The sequence below is a fragment of the Pipistrellus kuhlii genome, unplaced genomic scaffold, assembly GCF_014108245.1.
Source record: "Pipistrellus kuhlii isolate mPipKuh1 unplaced genomic scaffold, mPipKuh1.p scaffold_m20_p_24, whole genome shotgun sequence".
Lineage (NCBI taxonomy): Eukaryota > Metazoa > Chordata > Mammalia > Chiroptera > Vespertilionidae > Pipistrellus > Pipistrellus kuhlii.
The window spans coordinates 7,785,798-7,801,010 of NW_023425523.1; the positions used below are offsets into that span (position 1 = coordinate 7,785,798).

Genomic DNA, 15,213 nt, shown 5'->3' on the forward strand with positions numbered 1-15,213 from the left:
CCTGTGGCACTAAGGTGACTGAGGTTTCTTAGCTAAGCAGCGTGGTCCTCTCTGTTCCAGGTGTACTTGAAGGGGAGGTCTGGAGACAAGATGGTCCATGAGAAGAATATTAACCAGTTGAAGAGTGAGGTCCAGTACATCCAGGAGGTGGGCACCCCTTCTCTCGGGGAGATGACCATGGTCTTTTCTCTAAATCTCACACTTTTGGGCTCTTTTGTGGGTTCTGATTTTCTCCCTTCTGCTCTCTGCATGTCTCTATAAAGTGCCACTGTGCCCAGTCGTATGTTAAATATCACTTCTGACCCTTCTAGTAATCAACAAGTACTTAATAAACGCTATGTGCCTAGCGTTACACACACACACACACACACACACACACACACACCCGGCCATTCTATCTAGAATTGCCAGCATTGCTTTCCCAGCTTCTCCTCACCCTCACCCTGTCTCCATGTCACTTGTTTGGTTTTGGTGTTGTGTGTCTTCCCCAACCAGAATGTTAGCTCCAGGCCAGGGGTTTTGCTGATTTTGTTGTTTGTGTAGAAGGCACTGGGCTTTAGCCCCACTTGACCAAGAGACTCTCCTCCCCCAGCCAGTGCTTAACGCAGGGCCTGACTCCTAGGGGTGCAGTGGGGGATGGGCACAAAGGTGGTTGGGTTGGGTGCTCTCTTCCTCTATCCCAAGGCTGAAGCTCCTTGTCTGTCCTCCCCTCCCAGGCCAGGAGCTGTCTGCAGAAGCTCCGGGAGGATATAAGCAGCAAGTTGGACCGAGATCCAGGCGAGTCTCACCATCAACAGGAGATACAGGTAACAGGAAATGATCTGTGGTTGGGTCCCGACTGAGGAGGTGTGGTTCTGCCAGACAGTCCTGTTTACCAATTGTGCGGTGGGTGCCCAGTGTAACACCATTGCCAGGAAAGGAGAGAATGCAGGTGATGCTGGCTTCTCCAGCCTTGATAAGACATCTCAGCCCCTTATCAGTGCCCCTGTTCCTAAGACACTGCCCCCAAATGGGACTGACATCAGTAAAATTATTGTTCACTTGTTGGCAAACGCTCTTACCTCTAAGGATTCTGTGATCCATCTTCTCGTGGTACAGAGTCTGATGAAGCAGACAGTCACCTATAAATCCAAACTGATAAGTTGCTCTTGCTCAATCCGGGTGACTCCTGTTGTGTCATCTGGAACCTTGTCTGTTACTCATCGGTGTATGTCGCTACCTCTGTCCTTGAGGGGAAGCTCCTCAAGGTTTAGGGTTGACCTCTGTCTCCACTCCCCTCACCCTGCACAGGGGATGGGGTGCAGAAGGTCATCGGTAAATGTGTGTTCAATGGAACTGATTGGAGAGGCCTTCTGGGGTAGATAATCCTGGGATCCTGCTTTTTAGATTTTCTCAAATTGGAGGGTAGAAATGTCTCAGGAAGCAAACTTCACACACATGCACGCACGCACGCACGCACACGCACACGCGCGCACACACGTTAGATTCTAGGCTGTCTCTCCTTCCCTTGCGTTTGGTTTGGGTGGGTGGTCTTTCTTCGGCAGCCCCTGTCCTCATTGTCCTGAGGGGAATCGTGACCTGGCAGCTAGTGCCAGCGGAGTTCCTCTCTGGCTTGGGCGTGCACTGGCTGCGTGGCCGATTCCTCCTAACGCATTTTGCCTTGGTGAAGGTAGGACTTCGGCTGCCTGAGCTGTTTCTGGGAGGGCCTCCCGTCAGGTGACTGAAGAACATAAGTGCTCAGAGACTGGCCCAGAGGTCCAGGCCCCTTGTTCTCACAGCCAGCAGTCATATGATGAAGGATCAGGTGTGGGGTTGGAAAGGATGGCAGCTAATGCTCCATTCCCCTTTTGATTTATGGTTTGTCAAACCTTGTCAAGATCCCTGAGGGGCAAGGGCAGTGGTTTGAGGCAGGCAGCTGCTTGTACTCCCTGGGCTGCCAGGCATGGACCTGCATGTTTTCCAGTCCTTTGAGAGTTGTTAGACTGAGCTTTCCTGCATCCTCCCTACAAGCTAGAGCATTCCCTCTCAAGGTAGCACACACCTCCACTTCTCTCCTTCCATTTTCCCACACAGCACTGGTCTCCCTTCCATTCCATTCCATTCCATTCCCTTCTCCCTTCCCTTCTCTTCCCTGCTCCCCCCCTCCACTCCTCACCTTTTCTCTCCCTTCCCTTTCCTCCTCTTCCTCTTCTCAATCTCCTTGTCTGTCTGTCTATCTATCTACCCTATTTCCCCGAAAATAAGACAGTGCCTTATATTAATTTTTTTCTCCCAACGTTGCGCTAGGTCTTATTTTCAGGGGATGTCTTATCTTATCATGCGCTAGGTCTTATTTTCAGGGGATGTCTTATCTTATCATGCGCTAGGTCTTATTTTCGGGGAAGCTCGGTATCTATCTATCTGTCTATCTAAGATTTGAGATCTTAGAAGAATAATGTTTTGAAGTTTGTTACTTGGGACTGTTTTACCTACCAGTTTTTGTATTTTTTTCTTTCTCCTTTTGAACAGGTGGTGCTAGAGAGACCAAACGGTTTTAGTCAAAGTCCCAAGACGCTGTATAGCAGCCCACCTGAGGTAGGTGACGAGGAAAACATATTCTCCTCTCTGACCCCTTTAATTATTGCTTTCTCTCTCACTCTGCACCATACATGAGTAGAACTAACTTGCTATAAAAACTTAAACATATAAAACAAAAATTCCTCTTCCCTAATCCCACTCCTTGGAAGTATCCACTGTTAACAGATTGAAATGGGTGGATCCTTCTAGAACAGTGCTGCTTGGCCTTCGCTGCCCATTGGGAATGACCTTGGGAGCTTGACAGGACAGGTTGCCTGCATGCCTTTCCTATAGATCAGTGTTTCCCAAAGTGTGGTACGCGTACCCCCAGGGGTACGGGGAGAGTTTGGTGGGGGTACACGTTGCACCGGAGTTTGGTGGGGATGTGCACTGCACCGTGCTTAGCTGCGCCTAATTCTACGTTCTCATGAGTACGAGGGGTACTCAGCGTTTCGAAAATTATAGAAGGGGTACACATATGTCAAAAGTTTGGGAAACACTGCTACAGATTGTCATTTAATTGGCCTGAGATGTGGCCTGGGCATCAGGACTTTTAAAAACTCTTCAGGTTATTGTAAAGTTTAGCCAAAGGTGAGTACCTGTGTTCTAGAGTGTTTAAGAAATATAGGCAATCATATTTAAATATTCTGTGTATGTATGCATGCATATATATTGTTATATATGCATGTAACAAATATGTATAAATATATGTACATTACATACATATTCTTTTTACAAATACAGGGTTGTGGTAAATGATTATTCCTTATTTGCTTTTTTATTTAATTTTTAAAACTGAAGAGTATATCTAGTATAGCCCTCTTTCTATGAGCAGTACATGTTTTTGAATGACAGCATAGTATTTCCTTCTGTGGTTGTACTCACTCCGATACATTCAACATATGATTTAAATATGCCTAGTAAATGTGTTTTCGATATTCATAATAGACTTGAGCTTTATTTCTGTGTTTTCCTTTGTATCCAACAGCATGTGTTTAGATCTATCTATGTTGCTTAGTTAAAATCTAGTTGGTTGTTTCCAACTCCAACATGTAAAGTTTCTAACTCCCCTTTTCTCTTCGTGAAATTTTCCATGTCAATCTTCTGAGAACACCATTTCTTTATTTATTTTTTTAATCCTCACTTGAGGATATTTTTTCATTGATTTTTTTCCCTCTAATATTTTTTAGAGTGTGGAGAGGAGGGAGGAGATAGAGAGAGGGGGAGAATATCAACATGAGACACATTGATTTGGTTGCCTCCCACACACGCCCCAACCAGGTATGAGCCCTGGACTGAGAATCGAACCTGTGACCCTTTGGTCCGATGCTGTAACCATTGAGCCCAAACCACCAGGGCCGGAGGATGCCATTTGAACTAAACTCATAATAATTCGGCTCCAGGAGCCGTTTAAATTGTTCTCACCTGCCCAGCAGCGTAGGCCCAGATATGGGGAACTGCCTGCGTAACTTATGGAAGGCTTGATTTGGAATGTTGATTCCAGCACTCACCTCAGAGGTGCAGCTTGGATTTCTCTCTCCACCTGAATCACCATAGTTGGTAAATATGCCATTGGCAACACGTTATAATGACACATGACCTTATCTGTTCAGCCTCTTTCTTCTCATAAGCTCCAAGCCCTACCAGATAGTATCTTGTTTTTGAGGCAGCCTGTAAGGCAGGGCGAGGTACAGAGTCTTCTGGCTGATTCACCACTAGAGCAATGAAGGCCCACGGCACTTAGTACTAATGCAGGGACCAGGACCCTGTTCCCCTACTCCCAGCTGTGCTTTGGCTTGAAGGTGTTACTGCTCCCCACTGCAAGACGGAGGGGTTTGTCTGTCAGACTCCCAGGGAGCTGGCCACTGGGGTGTCTGCTACTTGTGCTGCAGAGGCGGGGCCGAGACCCTGCAGGCCAGCTCAGCCCGAACACCAACTCACGATTGGGTGTGTCTGCAGGGGACTCAGTAACATCAATGACACCTTTTCCTACATGGATTCAGGTCCCTGGGCAGTGAAAGGTGAGCCTCAGGACTCTCCCTTGTGATGGGTGTGGCCCAGTTCCTGCCCTAGGGGAACTGTTGTCCAAAAGATACAATGTCCCTGCTCTCTGTCTGGAAACAGGACACACACATGAAGACATACCTGTCAGTCAGTTGATACATATATGTATGAAAATGACTCTGTCCTAAATTATTCAGATGATAGGAGGCTAGCTGAGTTCGTTAGGGTATGAAGAGAGTGTTTTCAGTTGAATGATCAGAACTCCTGGCTGCCTGAGACTAACTCACTCCTTTTGTGATAAGGATGCCTCTGTGAAGGTGGTCTGGACAAGATGGCCCAAACGAGCATGTTGGTGACGTTCTCTTACTGAGTCACAAGCAAAGTGGCTTTACCTTCCCTTCCCTGCTCTGGCTACAGGTGGACACCTATATGAATGGAGATGCCGAGAGCTTGAGGAAGACCGTGCGGGACTTGCTGGCCAAGATGCAGGAGGCAGAGCAGCGGCACCAGGCAGACCGTGTGGCTTTTGAGGTGAGACTTGGGATTTGGGGAGAAGGTGCCCCAAGGGTTGGGCTGCAGTGACTGTCTCCGTATATCTTTCTGGCTGGTGCCCTCCACTGGGAAGGCTAGGCCTGGAGGCCTGGGGCACTTCTGTCTGCTTTTCCCTCTCCTGAATGCTTAGGGTTTTTGCTGTCCAGGACTAGCCCAGAGTTCAAAGGTTGGTTAGCTCTTGATTCTCTGCTCTACGTTGTTTCACTAAGTACCGTGGTTAGGCGTTCCTGGGCTCCCGGCACCACGTAGGCAGGGACAGTTGCTGCCACATTCACCACTGCATCCCCAGCATCTGGCACAGCACCTGGCGTAGGATGGGCGCCTCGAGTGGACTAGATGAGCGGATAAACCTTGGTGGGCATAGAAGGAACTGTGCTCCTGGAGTTGGGGAACTTTGGGCTTTACTATATGGAGCTTTGTCATCATGAACGACTATCTCAATTATTGTTATAAAAGTTATACTAGGTTATCCTAGAAGATTTAAAAAATACAAGTCTATAGATAGAAGTGGAAGCCCCCCACTATGAAAGGCGTGTGAGTTCTTCCTTACCTTCCCAGAGTTCTTTGAGCATGACCTCAGGAACCCTGGGCAAACACTGGACAGTTTTTCCAACTGCCCCGTGTGAGATTGGCCATCTGTTACCTGCTGTTCATCCACATGTGAAGTATTTATGTCATAAACAGGTAATGACAGAATTACGCCCTGCCCAGACGTGCTGAGAGCTGGTGGAAAGGGGAAGGCCACCCAACTGTTCTCTTTCCTGAGCCTGAGTGTTTGGGGGGGGTGGGGGGAGTCGAGGGTGAGGAAGCCGGGCACTGAGAACGACTGGCTGCCTCTACAGTGGCTGACAGGTTATTTGAGCAAGGGATGGACCTCCTTAAGCATCAGTTTCAACTTTGGAAAAAAGTGGCCGTGAAATATATTTGACATGTGGCTTGAGTCTGATAATACATGTAAATATATGGATCACTCTAAAGCACATGTGTCAAACACAAGGCCCGCGGGCCAAATCCGTCCCGCCAGGCCTTGCAATGTGGCCCGCACCACGCTGTCATCACTGCACTCCGCTGCGTTTCCATCACAATGACAGTTTATGACTGTTCAGTAAACCATTCGGCCTGCGATTTAGGCTGGATTTTAGGTTTTGGCCCCTTCTCTGATTGAGTTCGACACCCCTACTCTAAAGGGTTTAGAAATGTAAGGTACCCTGCATTTTCCTTAGTGATCCGTTTAACAAGCAAGCTCCCCTCCTAAATAGTTTGGACTTGGGGTGGTGCTGAGATTACTTGGTCTCAGAACAGAGTCGCTGTGCGGCTGGCCACCTGTATTCAGATTCCACAGTTTGGATGATGCGGTTGGTGCTGTATCAGTTTGGCTTTCTATTTCCTTGGAGAACAGGAGGAGGGGGGGGGTTGAGGCTGCCATACTGAGCAGGCTGTGCATTTTGGAGAGAGACTTCTGCATGGAGAGGCTCTGGGAAGTTCTTTGTGGGCCATGCAGAGAGGGCTCTGTTCGCCCCGGGTTTCAAACCTGAGGCAGGTCCTGAGTAAGAGCCCGAGGCTAGAAGGCCCCTGGCAGCTATAGCTGCATGCCCATGGCTTCTTGGGAGGGGCTGTCCTTGAACCCCATGGTACATAGCACCCACCTGCGAACAGCAGGTACCCCTTGGGTTGGTCCTCTTGCGGAGGTAGGTTGGCAGAGCTGATGGAGTTACAGGAAGATGTAGCAGGGCAGTATGGTTCTCCTTCTGCTTTGTGGTCCTGCAGGGGGTAGGAGGGTTAGTCCCTCGCCTATGAATGCCATGCTTGGAGCACACACCAGCATGGTACAGTGTTTATGGACAGAAACGAGAGGCCTTGCTGCAGGTTCCTGCCCACGGGGCTGGCCTGCTCCCAGCAAATGTCGGATGTTCTCAGTCTTCGTTAACAAACTGGACTCTGGTCTACTCTTCTGTAGGCAGGAAAAGGTTGTCCATGGCCATGAAAACAACCTGCCATTAAGCCTGGCTTCTCGTTCTCCTCGCTGCTCGCTGTCAGGAGGGATTCGCAGTGAGTCTGCTCTGGACAGGGCTGGTGTGCAGCGTGGGCACGTCCTGTCACCCATCCTCCTGGGCTCCTTCTTCTCCTCCTTGGTTCTGCCTTCTCCTCCCTGGCTCTGGCTTGGGGAGGAGCTGGACAAACTGGCTTCTGGTGTTCTATTTTCCCAGGGCTGGTTAGGCTTTCCTGAGATTATCGAGGTTCTCTTAGTACCTGATTGGGGGGTCAGTGTGGGGTAACTGGGAGCATTAAATGGCTGATGAAGTAACAGGGTTCCGGCTGCGTAACGTCAACTAAGTCATTTGACCTTTAGTTGGGAAAGGAGAGGGTTGGGCTAGAGGAGCATCGGTTCCATTTGTGATTTGATGAGCTGTGACTGTGGTGGATGCCGCGCTGAGCTCTGGAAATGTGATGGACTCCATCTCTGCCATCATAAAGCTGTTGGCCTCCTGGGGGTATATATGAGCGACTGGCAAAATCTGCTCCGTGCTCTAAGAGGGAAGGGCTGGGTGTCCTCTGTGGTGTCTCCAGGCTTGGAGGCTCCCTGGAAGCAGGGGTATCTGAGCTGAGCCCGAAGGCTAACTGGGGGTTGTCAAAACCCATGTGGGAGGAAAGGAAGCAAGGTCCTACTTTACTTTTCTCTTCTTCTTTTTTTAAAAACATAGGTTTTATTGATTTTTCACATAGAGGAAGGGAGAAGGATAGAGAGTTAGAAGCATTGATGCGGGAGAAACATCGATCAGCTACCTCCTGCACACCCCCCACATGCCTTTGATCGGAATCAAACTCAGAACCCTTCAGTCTGCAGGCTGACGCTCTATCCAGTGAGCCAAACAAGCTAGGGCCCTACTTTACTTTTCACTCTAAAACTGTGCTTGATTCTTTCCAAATTACTTTATCATCTTGGATAAAAAAACAGATTCTTCCCGGTGCTGAATAGCCTTCGGTCTTCGTATGTAGGCGGCAGTGTGGCTTGAGGCGAGGCTGAGGACGAGTTGGGGAACAGAAGGGAGGGTGTGGGGAAATGTTCCCCGGGGTACTCTGTGTTTGCATTAGTGGGGGAGTCCGTGTTGGGTAACTTTGGGGGGGCCGTGGAGGACGTGGGGGATGTTGAAGACGCTAGCCTTTGGAAAGTGGTGCTCACTGCCGGGTGTTACTCTAAAGACCTTGACCCACGACGTGCCAGTGAACCCTGGAGTTAATCTGCTCGTCTCCCAAGTGGTCCTAGAACAGTGACCAAGTGCTCATCAGAGTTGCCCCCCTTCTCCTGTCACCGCACCCAGGTTCCTAGGTCCTTTTCTAAGGCTTTTGTCCACGTTTGGTCCCCCCCACTCCACCCCACCACACACACTCCATGCATCCCCATTCTGTGTCTTAGATCACCCTCAGCCGGTACCAGAGAGAAGCCGAGCAGAGCCACACGGCCCTTCGGAGAGCGGAGGACAGAGCAGAGCAGAAAGAGGTGGAAATCCGAGAGCTGCAGAGGCGCCTGCTCGGGATGGAGACGGTAACCGGGAGCCTGGCGGAGTGTCCGCTAGTGTTGGAGGGGGAAAGGCCTTTCTCTCGTCTGACCTCAGCCGGCTAGCGCTGAGCCCATTTCCATGCAGCTGGGTTCTTGCTCTGCTGCCTTATGGGCTTTTGCAGCCCGTTCTTTAAGGAGCCAGGCGGCCTGGTTTCTGAGGGACTGGCAGCCACCGCCGGCCGGTGGGCCTGGAGAGTGAGGGCCAGGCTCTCTCCCGGCAGCCAGGCGAGGCCAGGAGTTTCTGTGTGCTGCGGGAAGGGTTCTCCTTGGCCATAGAGGGTACCCCATCCAACCAGCTTGGCCTGCTGCTCTTTGGCACCGTCCCAGCGGCCGTAGGGACTGAGCCCCAGCCCTCGTGGCAATCTCACCCAAAATGCAGACTCTGCTGCCACCTCCTCATCCCGGACTTCCTTCCCTTTGGCCCCTGCAGGAGCACCAGGCCTCGCTGGAGAGGGTCAGGGAAGGGGAGGCGGCCCTGGAGGAGCTTCGGAGCAAGAATGCTGTCTGCCGAGCAGAACAGGAAAGGTAAGTGCCCTGTTCCCCGTAAGCTGGGTGCGGGAGGGGAGGGGAGGGTGGGCCGTGCTGCCTGGAGCTCCCAGGCTGGTGCTGACGTCAGATCTTCCAGCTCTGACTCACCGGGTGCCAGCTCAGGTGGGCCCGCCCAGGAGCTACTGTGTGGGAAGCTGCCGTCTCCAGGGAGTTCGTTTTCCATGGAACGATAACCTCAAAAGAGGGTTCTATGTTGAGAGCCAAGGTCAAGAGCTGGAAACGCATCTGCCGTTGCAGCACATTCTCCCACAGGCTTGTTTCTCTGGATGCGGATGGGGGGTTTTTCACACCAGTTTCCTCCCCCCAGAACAACAACTGACGGGGGGTTTCTGAGTCCTTTCCACTCTGAGGTTAGAGGGGTTTGCCTGTTCCCTCTGATCAGAGGTGGTTGGAGGCTCAGACCAGGGAGACCTACAGAGCAAATATCGGGCCATTCTGGACTTTCAGGAATTTGGAAGTTCTTTATGCTGTTGGCAATTGACTAAGATCTTCAACAGTAAATCAAGCTTAGCCTCAGCATATTGGGTCTGATCTTTATGAGTTGGACCTTTTGAAGTTCAACAGACGTGACCGGAAGGGCCTTCTAAGGAATTCCAGGGTTAAGAGACACAATCCTTGCCTTCTTGGACACCTCAGTCTGCTGGGGGCAGTTTCTCTTTTTTGGTACAACCATGAAAGGCTACGGAGAGGGTGGGAACTGGAGAGCTGAGGGTGGAAACTTAGAGTGTTTGAAAAATCTACTGGTACTGGTTTTGCCCTCTAGAACTATCCAGAATGACCTGCCACTTCTCACCTTCCTGAGCCTCAGTTTCCTCCTTTGGGCTACATGATCTCTAGTGATGCTGCCCGTATGACGTTCCCCCACCCACTCCTCAGGGCAGACCCCTGTGGAGTCAGACCCCTGCAGAGTCGGGCAGAGGGAATCACACCAGGTGGAAACGCTGATCGCAGGGCTCCTTCTGGGACTGGGTGGACAGAGTGTCTTCCCGCCCTGCCTCAGCCTCCTGCTCTCCGTCCCCAGGGCTGCTAACCTGGAAAAGGAGGTGGCCGGGTTGCGGGAGAAGATCCACCACTTGGATGACATGCTCAAGAGCCAGCAGCGGAAAGTTCGGCAAATGATAGAGCAGGTGAGCAGGGTGGGACCTCCTGCCACGGGTTACTCCCTCTGGAAGTCACTGCATTGAGTCTAGCCCTGCCTGCTTATCAAGCCTACGCTTTTATGTATGTATGTATGTATGTATGTATTCATTATTCATTCATTCATTCATTCTCCTGGAGAGCGTGGCTTAGATTTATAAGTATTCCATAGAACACATTTATGCTCCCAAGTCACAATAAACTCACTCATGTATGTGCAGAGTATCAAACCTGTGCCTCTTGGCAGACTCCCTGCCTCCCCCACCAGAGCAGGAGGGTGGCACACTCAGCATATGCCGATCTGCAGGGTTGTTTTTGCGAACTTAAGAGCCCTGTGTGGCCAGCCATGTTTGCTGCACATCGGCTCCATGAGGCTCTTTCTGCCTTGTTCCCCTCGTTGTCTACAAGGGAGCTCACCACGTAGTAAGCCCTCAATAAAGATTTTTTAAATGAGCAAAGAAGTTGTATTTCCCAAAGGCAAATGGAACAGGTTTTGGAATCATCCATTATTTGGGGTTGTCATGGTGGTGGTGTTCCCCTCACTCCCCCTGCCCCTACACCTGGGGTATTCTAGAGTTTAATATTGACTGAAATGAGGCTCTTACAGAAAAACCAAGCAAGTCACACGAATGCCATAGACACCTCCCCTGGCGGCGGGGTGAGGTTCGGTGAGTGTGGAAGGAGTCATTCTGAAATGAGCTCCAGTGTCTCCCACATGTTTGCAGCTCCAGAATTCCAAAGCTGTGATCCAGTCCAAGGACGCCAGCATCCAGGAGCTCAAGGAGAAAATGGCCTACCTGGAAGCAGAGGTGCGTGCGCCAGGCGGCCCCCCAGGGGGGAGAGGTGCTGGGGGGCGGGGGTCTCATCTAGCTGCCGCTCGGAGGTGAGTATCTGGGACAGCAGGTTCAGCTCAGAAAGCAATCTCAGAGAACCTTCCAGGAATCAGCGGTAAGACCTGTCCCCACTCTGAAGAGCTGTCCTGGCAGCAGGGCGGCAAGCCCTGCATTCTGCCTGTGGGCTCAGCAGCGGAGCTGACAGCAGAGCTGGGCTTTGCAGGAGGAGGCTTCCTAGGGGGAGTCTCTCCATGGCCAAGGTGATGGGCTCGATCAGCTAAGGAGTGCTCCCTAGTCTGACTTCCGCCTTACCCAGAGCCTTTCCTGTCCGTCAACTACCTGAAGGTTGCTTTGCAGCCACTGGGTGAAGTTCCCTTGTGGCAGGGAGACAAAAAGATGAGGGAGACAGGGCTGTTGATCTTCAGAGTTTGCAGTCTACAGTTAGAGATAGAATACATTTTTTAATTTATTCGTTTATTTTTCTTTTATATTGATTTTTTTTTTTTTTTTTTTTTTTTTTACAGAGAGGAAGGGAGAGGGAGAGAGAGTTAGAAACATTGATTGGAGAGAGAAACATCGATCAGCTGCCTCCTGCACACCCCCCACTGGGGATGTATCCGCAACCAAGGTACATGCCCTTGACCGGAATCGAACCTGGGACCTTTCAGTCCGCAAACCGATGCTCTACCACTGAGCCAAACTGGTTAGGCTAGAATACATTTTTTTAAAAAGACCTAAGGATACTTTATGGAATAACATATCAACAGGGGCGCATAGAGATCTCAACTGACTTCAGGAAATTATGTACAGGAAATGTACAGGGAGGAGATCCAGGAAATGGTCATGGTGGCACGGAGGCGTTGAGAGAACACCATTCAGGGAAGGGGGCTGGAGTCATCCCTGGAGGATGACAGCGATCTGGATTGGGTCACCCTGGTGGTGTCACCAAGGCAGGGGTGGGGCTGACGGCAGCACCAACACAGAGGTGGAGAGACCAGGACAAGCGGGTCACATGGTGAAGGACCACCCAGAAGCCGGGCGAATGCTAACCTCATCACTTGTGGCACAGAATTTAGAGATGCACGACCGGATGGAACACCTGATCGAGAAGCAGGTCAGCCACGCCAACTTCAGCACCCAGACCTGGGCCAAGACCGAGAACCTGGGCAGGTGAGTGGGCGTCGCAGCGTGGGGCCCAGGGAGGAAATGAAGGAAAGGGGGGCAGAGCCGTGACTATCGAGCACTGCGAAGGCAAGGACAGGGCTCTTTCCCATCCCAGTGTGTCCTCTCAGTCTCTAACCGGGCCCACTCTCCACCTGCACCACTTTCTGACCAGGTTAGAATAGACCTACCAAGACGCCCGGGAGGCCGACGGACAGCTAAAGGAGGGGTCTGAACCCTCTGAAATCGTATGCAACCATGCATGTGTGTAATGTGTGCATGTTTCTAGGGAGAGGGCCTTTTTCCCCCTCAAAGGATATGCAAAAAAGTCCTAGACTTTGAAGAAGAAGAAGAAAAAAAAAATCAAGAATCACAGCTATCTCGCACTTCTCAGTTGTTTAGCTGCCCCCTCTCTCTTCATCAGACCAAAGGACCCTCCCCACCCCCCCAAGTCTTCCCTTAGTTGTGACCGTTTCAAAGCATTTGGAACCCAAGGGCTCAGCCGGCGCTGAAGAGTAGAATTCCAGAGATGAAGGTAGGAGGGCAGCTCTGGGAGGGGTGGACACTGGACTCAGTGCTTCCTTCCAATTTCCTTTTCAGCGTCAGGATAGCCAAGCCCCCCGGCCCCAAGCCCATGCCTCTCATCCGAGTGGTGGAAACATGAGCTGCGGAGGAGGAGGAGGCTGCCGTTGCTGCCGCCTCTCGCCTGCGGAGACCCTGACTTTGACCTTCCTGACCGTTCCCTGGCTGCCCGCAGGGCTCGGGGCTGGGGCCCCCATTTCTGAGCTCCTGGTGGATAGAGGATGAGCGACTCCTCTGGACACCGCAGCCCTGGGCGGACCGGATCCTGCTGGCAGGAGCCAGGGCGGGACCCTATCCCCGTAGTTACTGTTTCTCTCTAGGCGGAGCCTCCCTCCTGTTGTAGGCTGGGGTTCCGCTGCCCCGGGCCCTCAGCCAGTCGGGAGAGGTGAAGCGATGACGAGATCTGCCTTGGCTCTGGAAGATGGACACGCAGATGGTGGAGAGTGTCCCCAGGGAAACCAGATTCCTCACAAAACACAGCGCAGGTCTTAGCAACACACTGTTTTTCTACCGGTTCCACCCTCTCCCCATGCTGGCCCGGGTCTCCTTCCGCTCCGACTGGCCAGCCTGACTTTCTGGGGAGCAGGGGATGTGCACTCGGGGTGTAGCTTTGAGCAGAAGGATTGTGTAGGGCCACACAGACAGTGACGTGTGACTTCTCTGCCTTGAAGACTCCCAGAATGTCTTAGGGATTCCCCGAAGATATGCTACAGGGTCCATCTCAGTCACCTGGACTGAGTCAGAGCTTAAAGTCTGTTTCCACTGGGTTATATCCATCTCAGCGAGACTCTTGTATTTATTTTGCTAAGTTATTGGTGTTTTTGCTTATATCTCACAACTGGTTCAGCGACTTGAGTTCTACAACCTTCTCTTGCGATGCTTGGATTGGCCTAACACTGGACTTCACTTCAGAAAGACATTGCTATAAATCCTTCTCTTTCCTCTACCGGCTTTTTCCTCCTTCCCCCTCCACATCTGATCGGTACCTCAGGAAGGCGAGTATGTTCGCCCTGGGACTCAGGTCTGGGTGTATGTTTGTGGGGAGAGGGTAACCAGGACTCTTGGGGGAGGAATTGAATTCTTCCCGGATCCCCTCTCTGCTTCATGTGGGTCTGTTGTCCTCCTGGCTCGGAACGTCCCTGCCATTCTAGTGTTTTGTTTAGGGCTCCTCCTATGGCATCAAGAGGGAGAAAAGCCTCCGTGGTACCACAGGGCACAGAAAAACAGAAAATAAACGTAGACGAAGTCTGTAGGTTCTCTGTGGTTCAAGGCCAGAAGCCTAAGTCTGGGTGTTGCTGTGTGTCGTTCTGGCTTTGCCTATATTGGCGTTGTGGTTTCTTCGTGCAGTCTCCTCATTTGTAAAACCAAGGGTTGAGCCCTGGCTCAGTGGATTGAGTGTCATCCCATGCACCGAGAGGTTGCTGGTTTGATTCCCGGTCAGGGCATATGCCCGCGTGGTGGGCTCGATCCCCAGTGCAGGAGGCAGCCAATCAATGCTTCTGAATCATCAATATTTCTATCATCTCTCCTTCTCCTTTCCTCTCTCTCTAAAAAAACAACAACAATAAAAACGTATTTTAAAATAAATAAATAAAACAAACCAGGGGTTCAGACTGGTTGATTTCCATGGCCTTTCCAGTTCTTATCTTTCTCCTGCGCCATCTTCTTTGTGTGGTGAATGTAACAGATTATGTTAATATGTCTCTGAGCTCCTGGCCTGATTTCACTTTGAAGGATGAGGCCCTCTCAGTGCCTCTGGAAGATGGGCACCTTGTTGACCACTTCCGGGAGCTGTGGCCCAGACATCCACTCCCTGTGGTACGAGGGCTTTGTGGCATTCAGAGGAGCTAAAAGGTCCCCGTTAAGCAGCTCCAGTCGTGGCCTGAGTCCTCGTTGTAAGGTCAACGTTACCTGTGACCCTGCCTGGGGTGGTGGCCTCGTGGGATGCCAGGCCAGGGCGCCTTTAATTGGAAAAGAACTGGTCTGAGGCCGAGATCCCGTGACAGGCATTTAGCACTCCGCCCTGGAGGCAGCTGAGTAACCAGGACTTCTGCGAAGTGAAAGGCAGTCTGGCTGCTGCTAGGTAAGGACTTCGTTTTTGACTTTCTCTGAGCATCGTCCAATGAGTCCAATGGTCTTTTTTTTTTTTTTTTTTTTTTTCTGCCAAGTAGTTGACTACAGGGCCCAACGGGGACTTAGCTGAATCTACATGAATCTCTGGACCAAAGAAATTAGAGATGCAACCCTCTTCCTCCCTGGCCCTTTCTAGCCCCCTCTCTC

The 15,213-nt window shown here is 51.2% G+C and overlaps 1 protein-coding gene across 5 annotated transcripts in view; it reads left to right on the plus strand.

The window, feature by feature from the left end:
- Nucleotides 1-14,157, plus strand: part of TUFT1 (tuftelin 1) — a 29,539-nt gene extending 15,382 nt beyond the window's left edge. For all 5 annotated transcript variants that reach the window (XM_036453032.2, XM_036453029.2, XM_036453035.2 and 2 more), the window contains 10 exons: nucleotides 61-147; nucleotides 717-806; nucleotides 2,509-2,574; nucleotides 4,978-5,091; nucleotides 8,528-8,656; nucleotides 9,102-9,196; nucleotides 10,242-10,347; nucleotides 11,083-11,166; nucleotides 12,260-12,360; nucleotides 12,952-14,157. In XM_036453032.2, the coding sequence (XP_036308925.1) occupies nucleotides 61-147; nucleotides 717-806; nucleotides 2,509-2,574; nucleotides 4,978-5,091; nucleotides 8,528-8,656; nucleotides 9,102-9,196; nucleotides 10,242-10,347; nucleotides 11,083-11,166; nucleotides 12,260-12,360; nucleotides 12,952-13,015 (936 nt within the window). In that variant the 3' untranslated portion in view covers nucleotides 13,016-14,157. The remainder of the gene's footprint in view (nucleotides 1-60; nucleotides 148-716; nucleotides 807-2,508; nucleotides 2,575-4,977; nucleotides 5,092-8,527; nucleotides 8,657-9,101; nucleotides 9,197-10,241; nucleotides 10,348-11,082; nucleotides 11,167-12,259; nucleotides 12,361-12,951) is intronic.
- The last annotated feature ends 1,056 nt before the right edge of the window (nucleotides 14,158-15,213 follow it).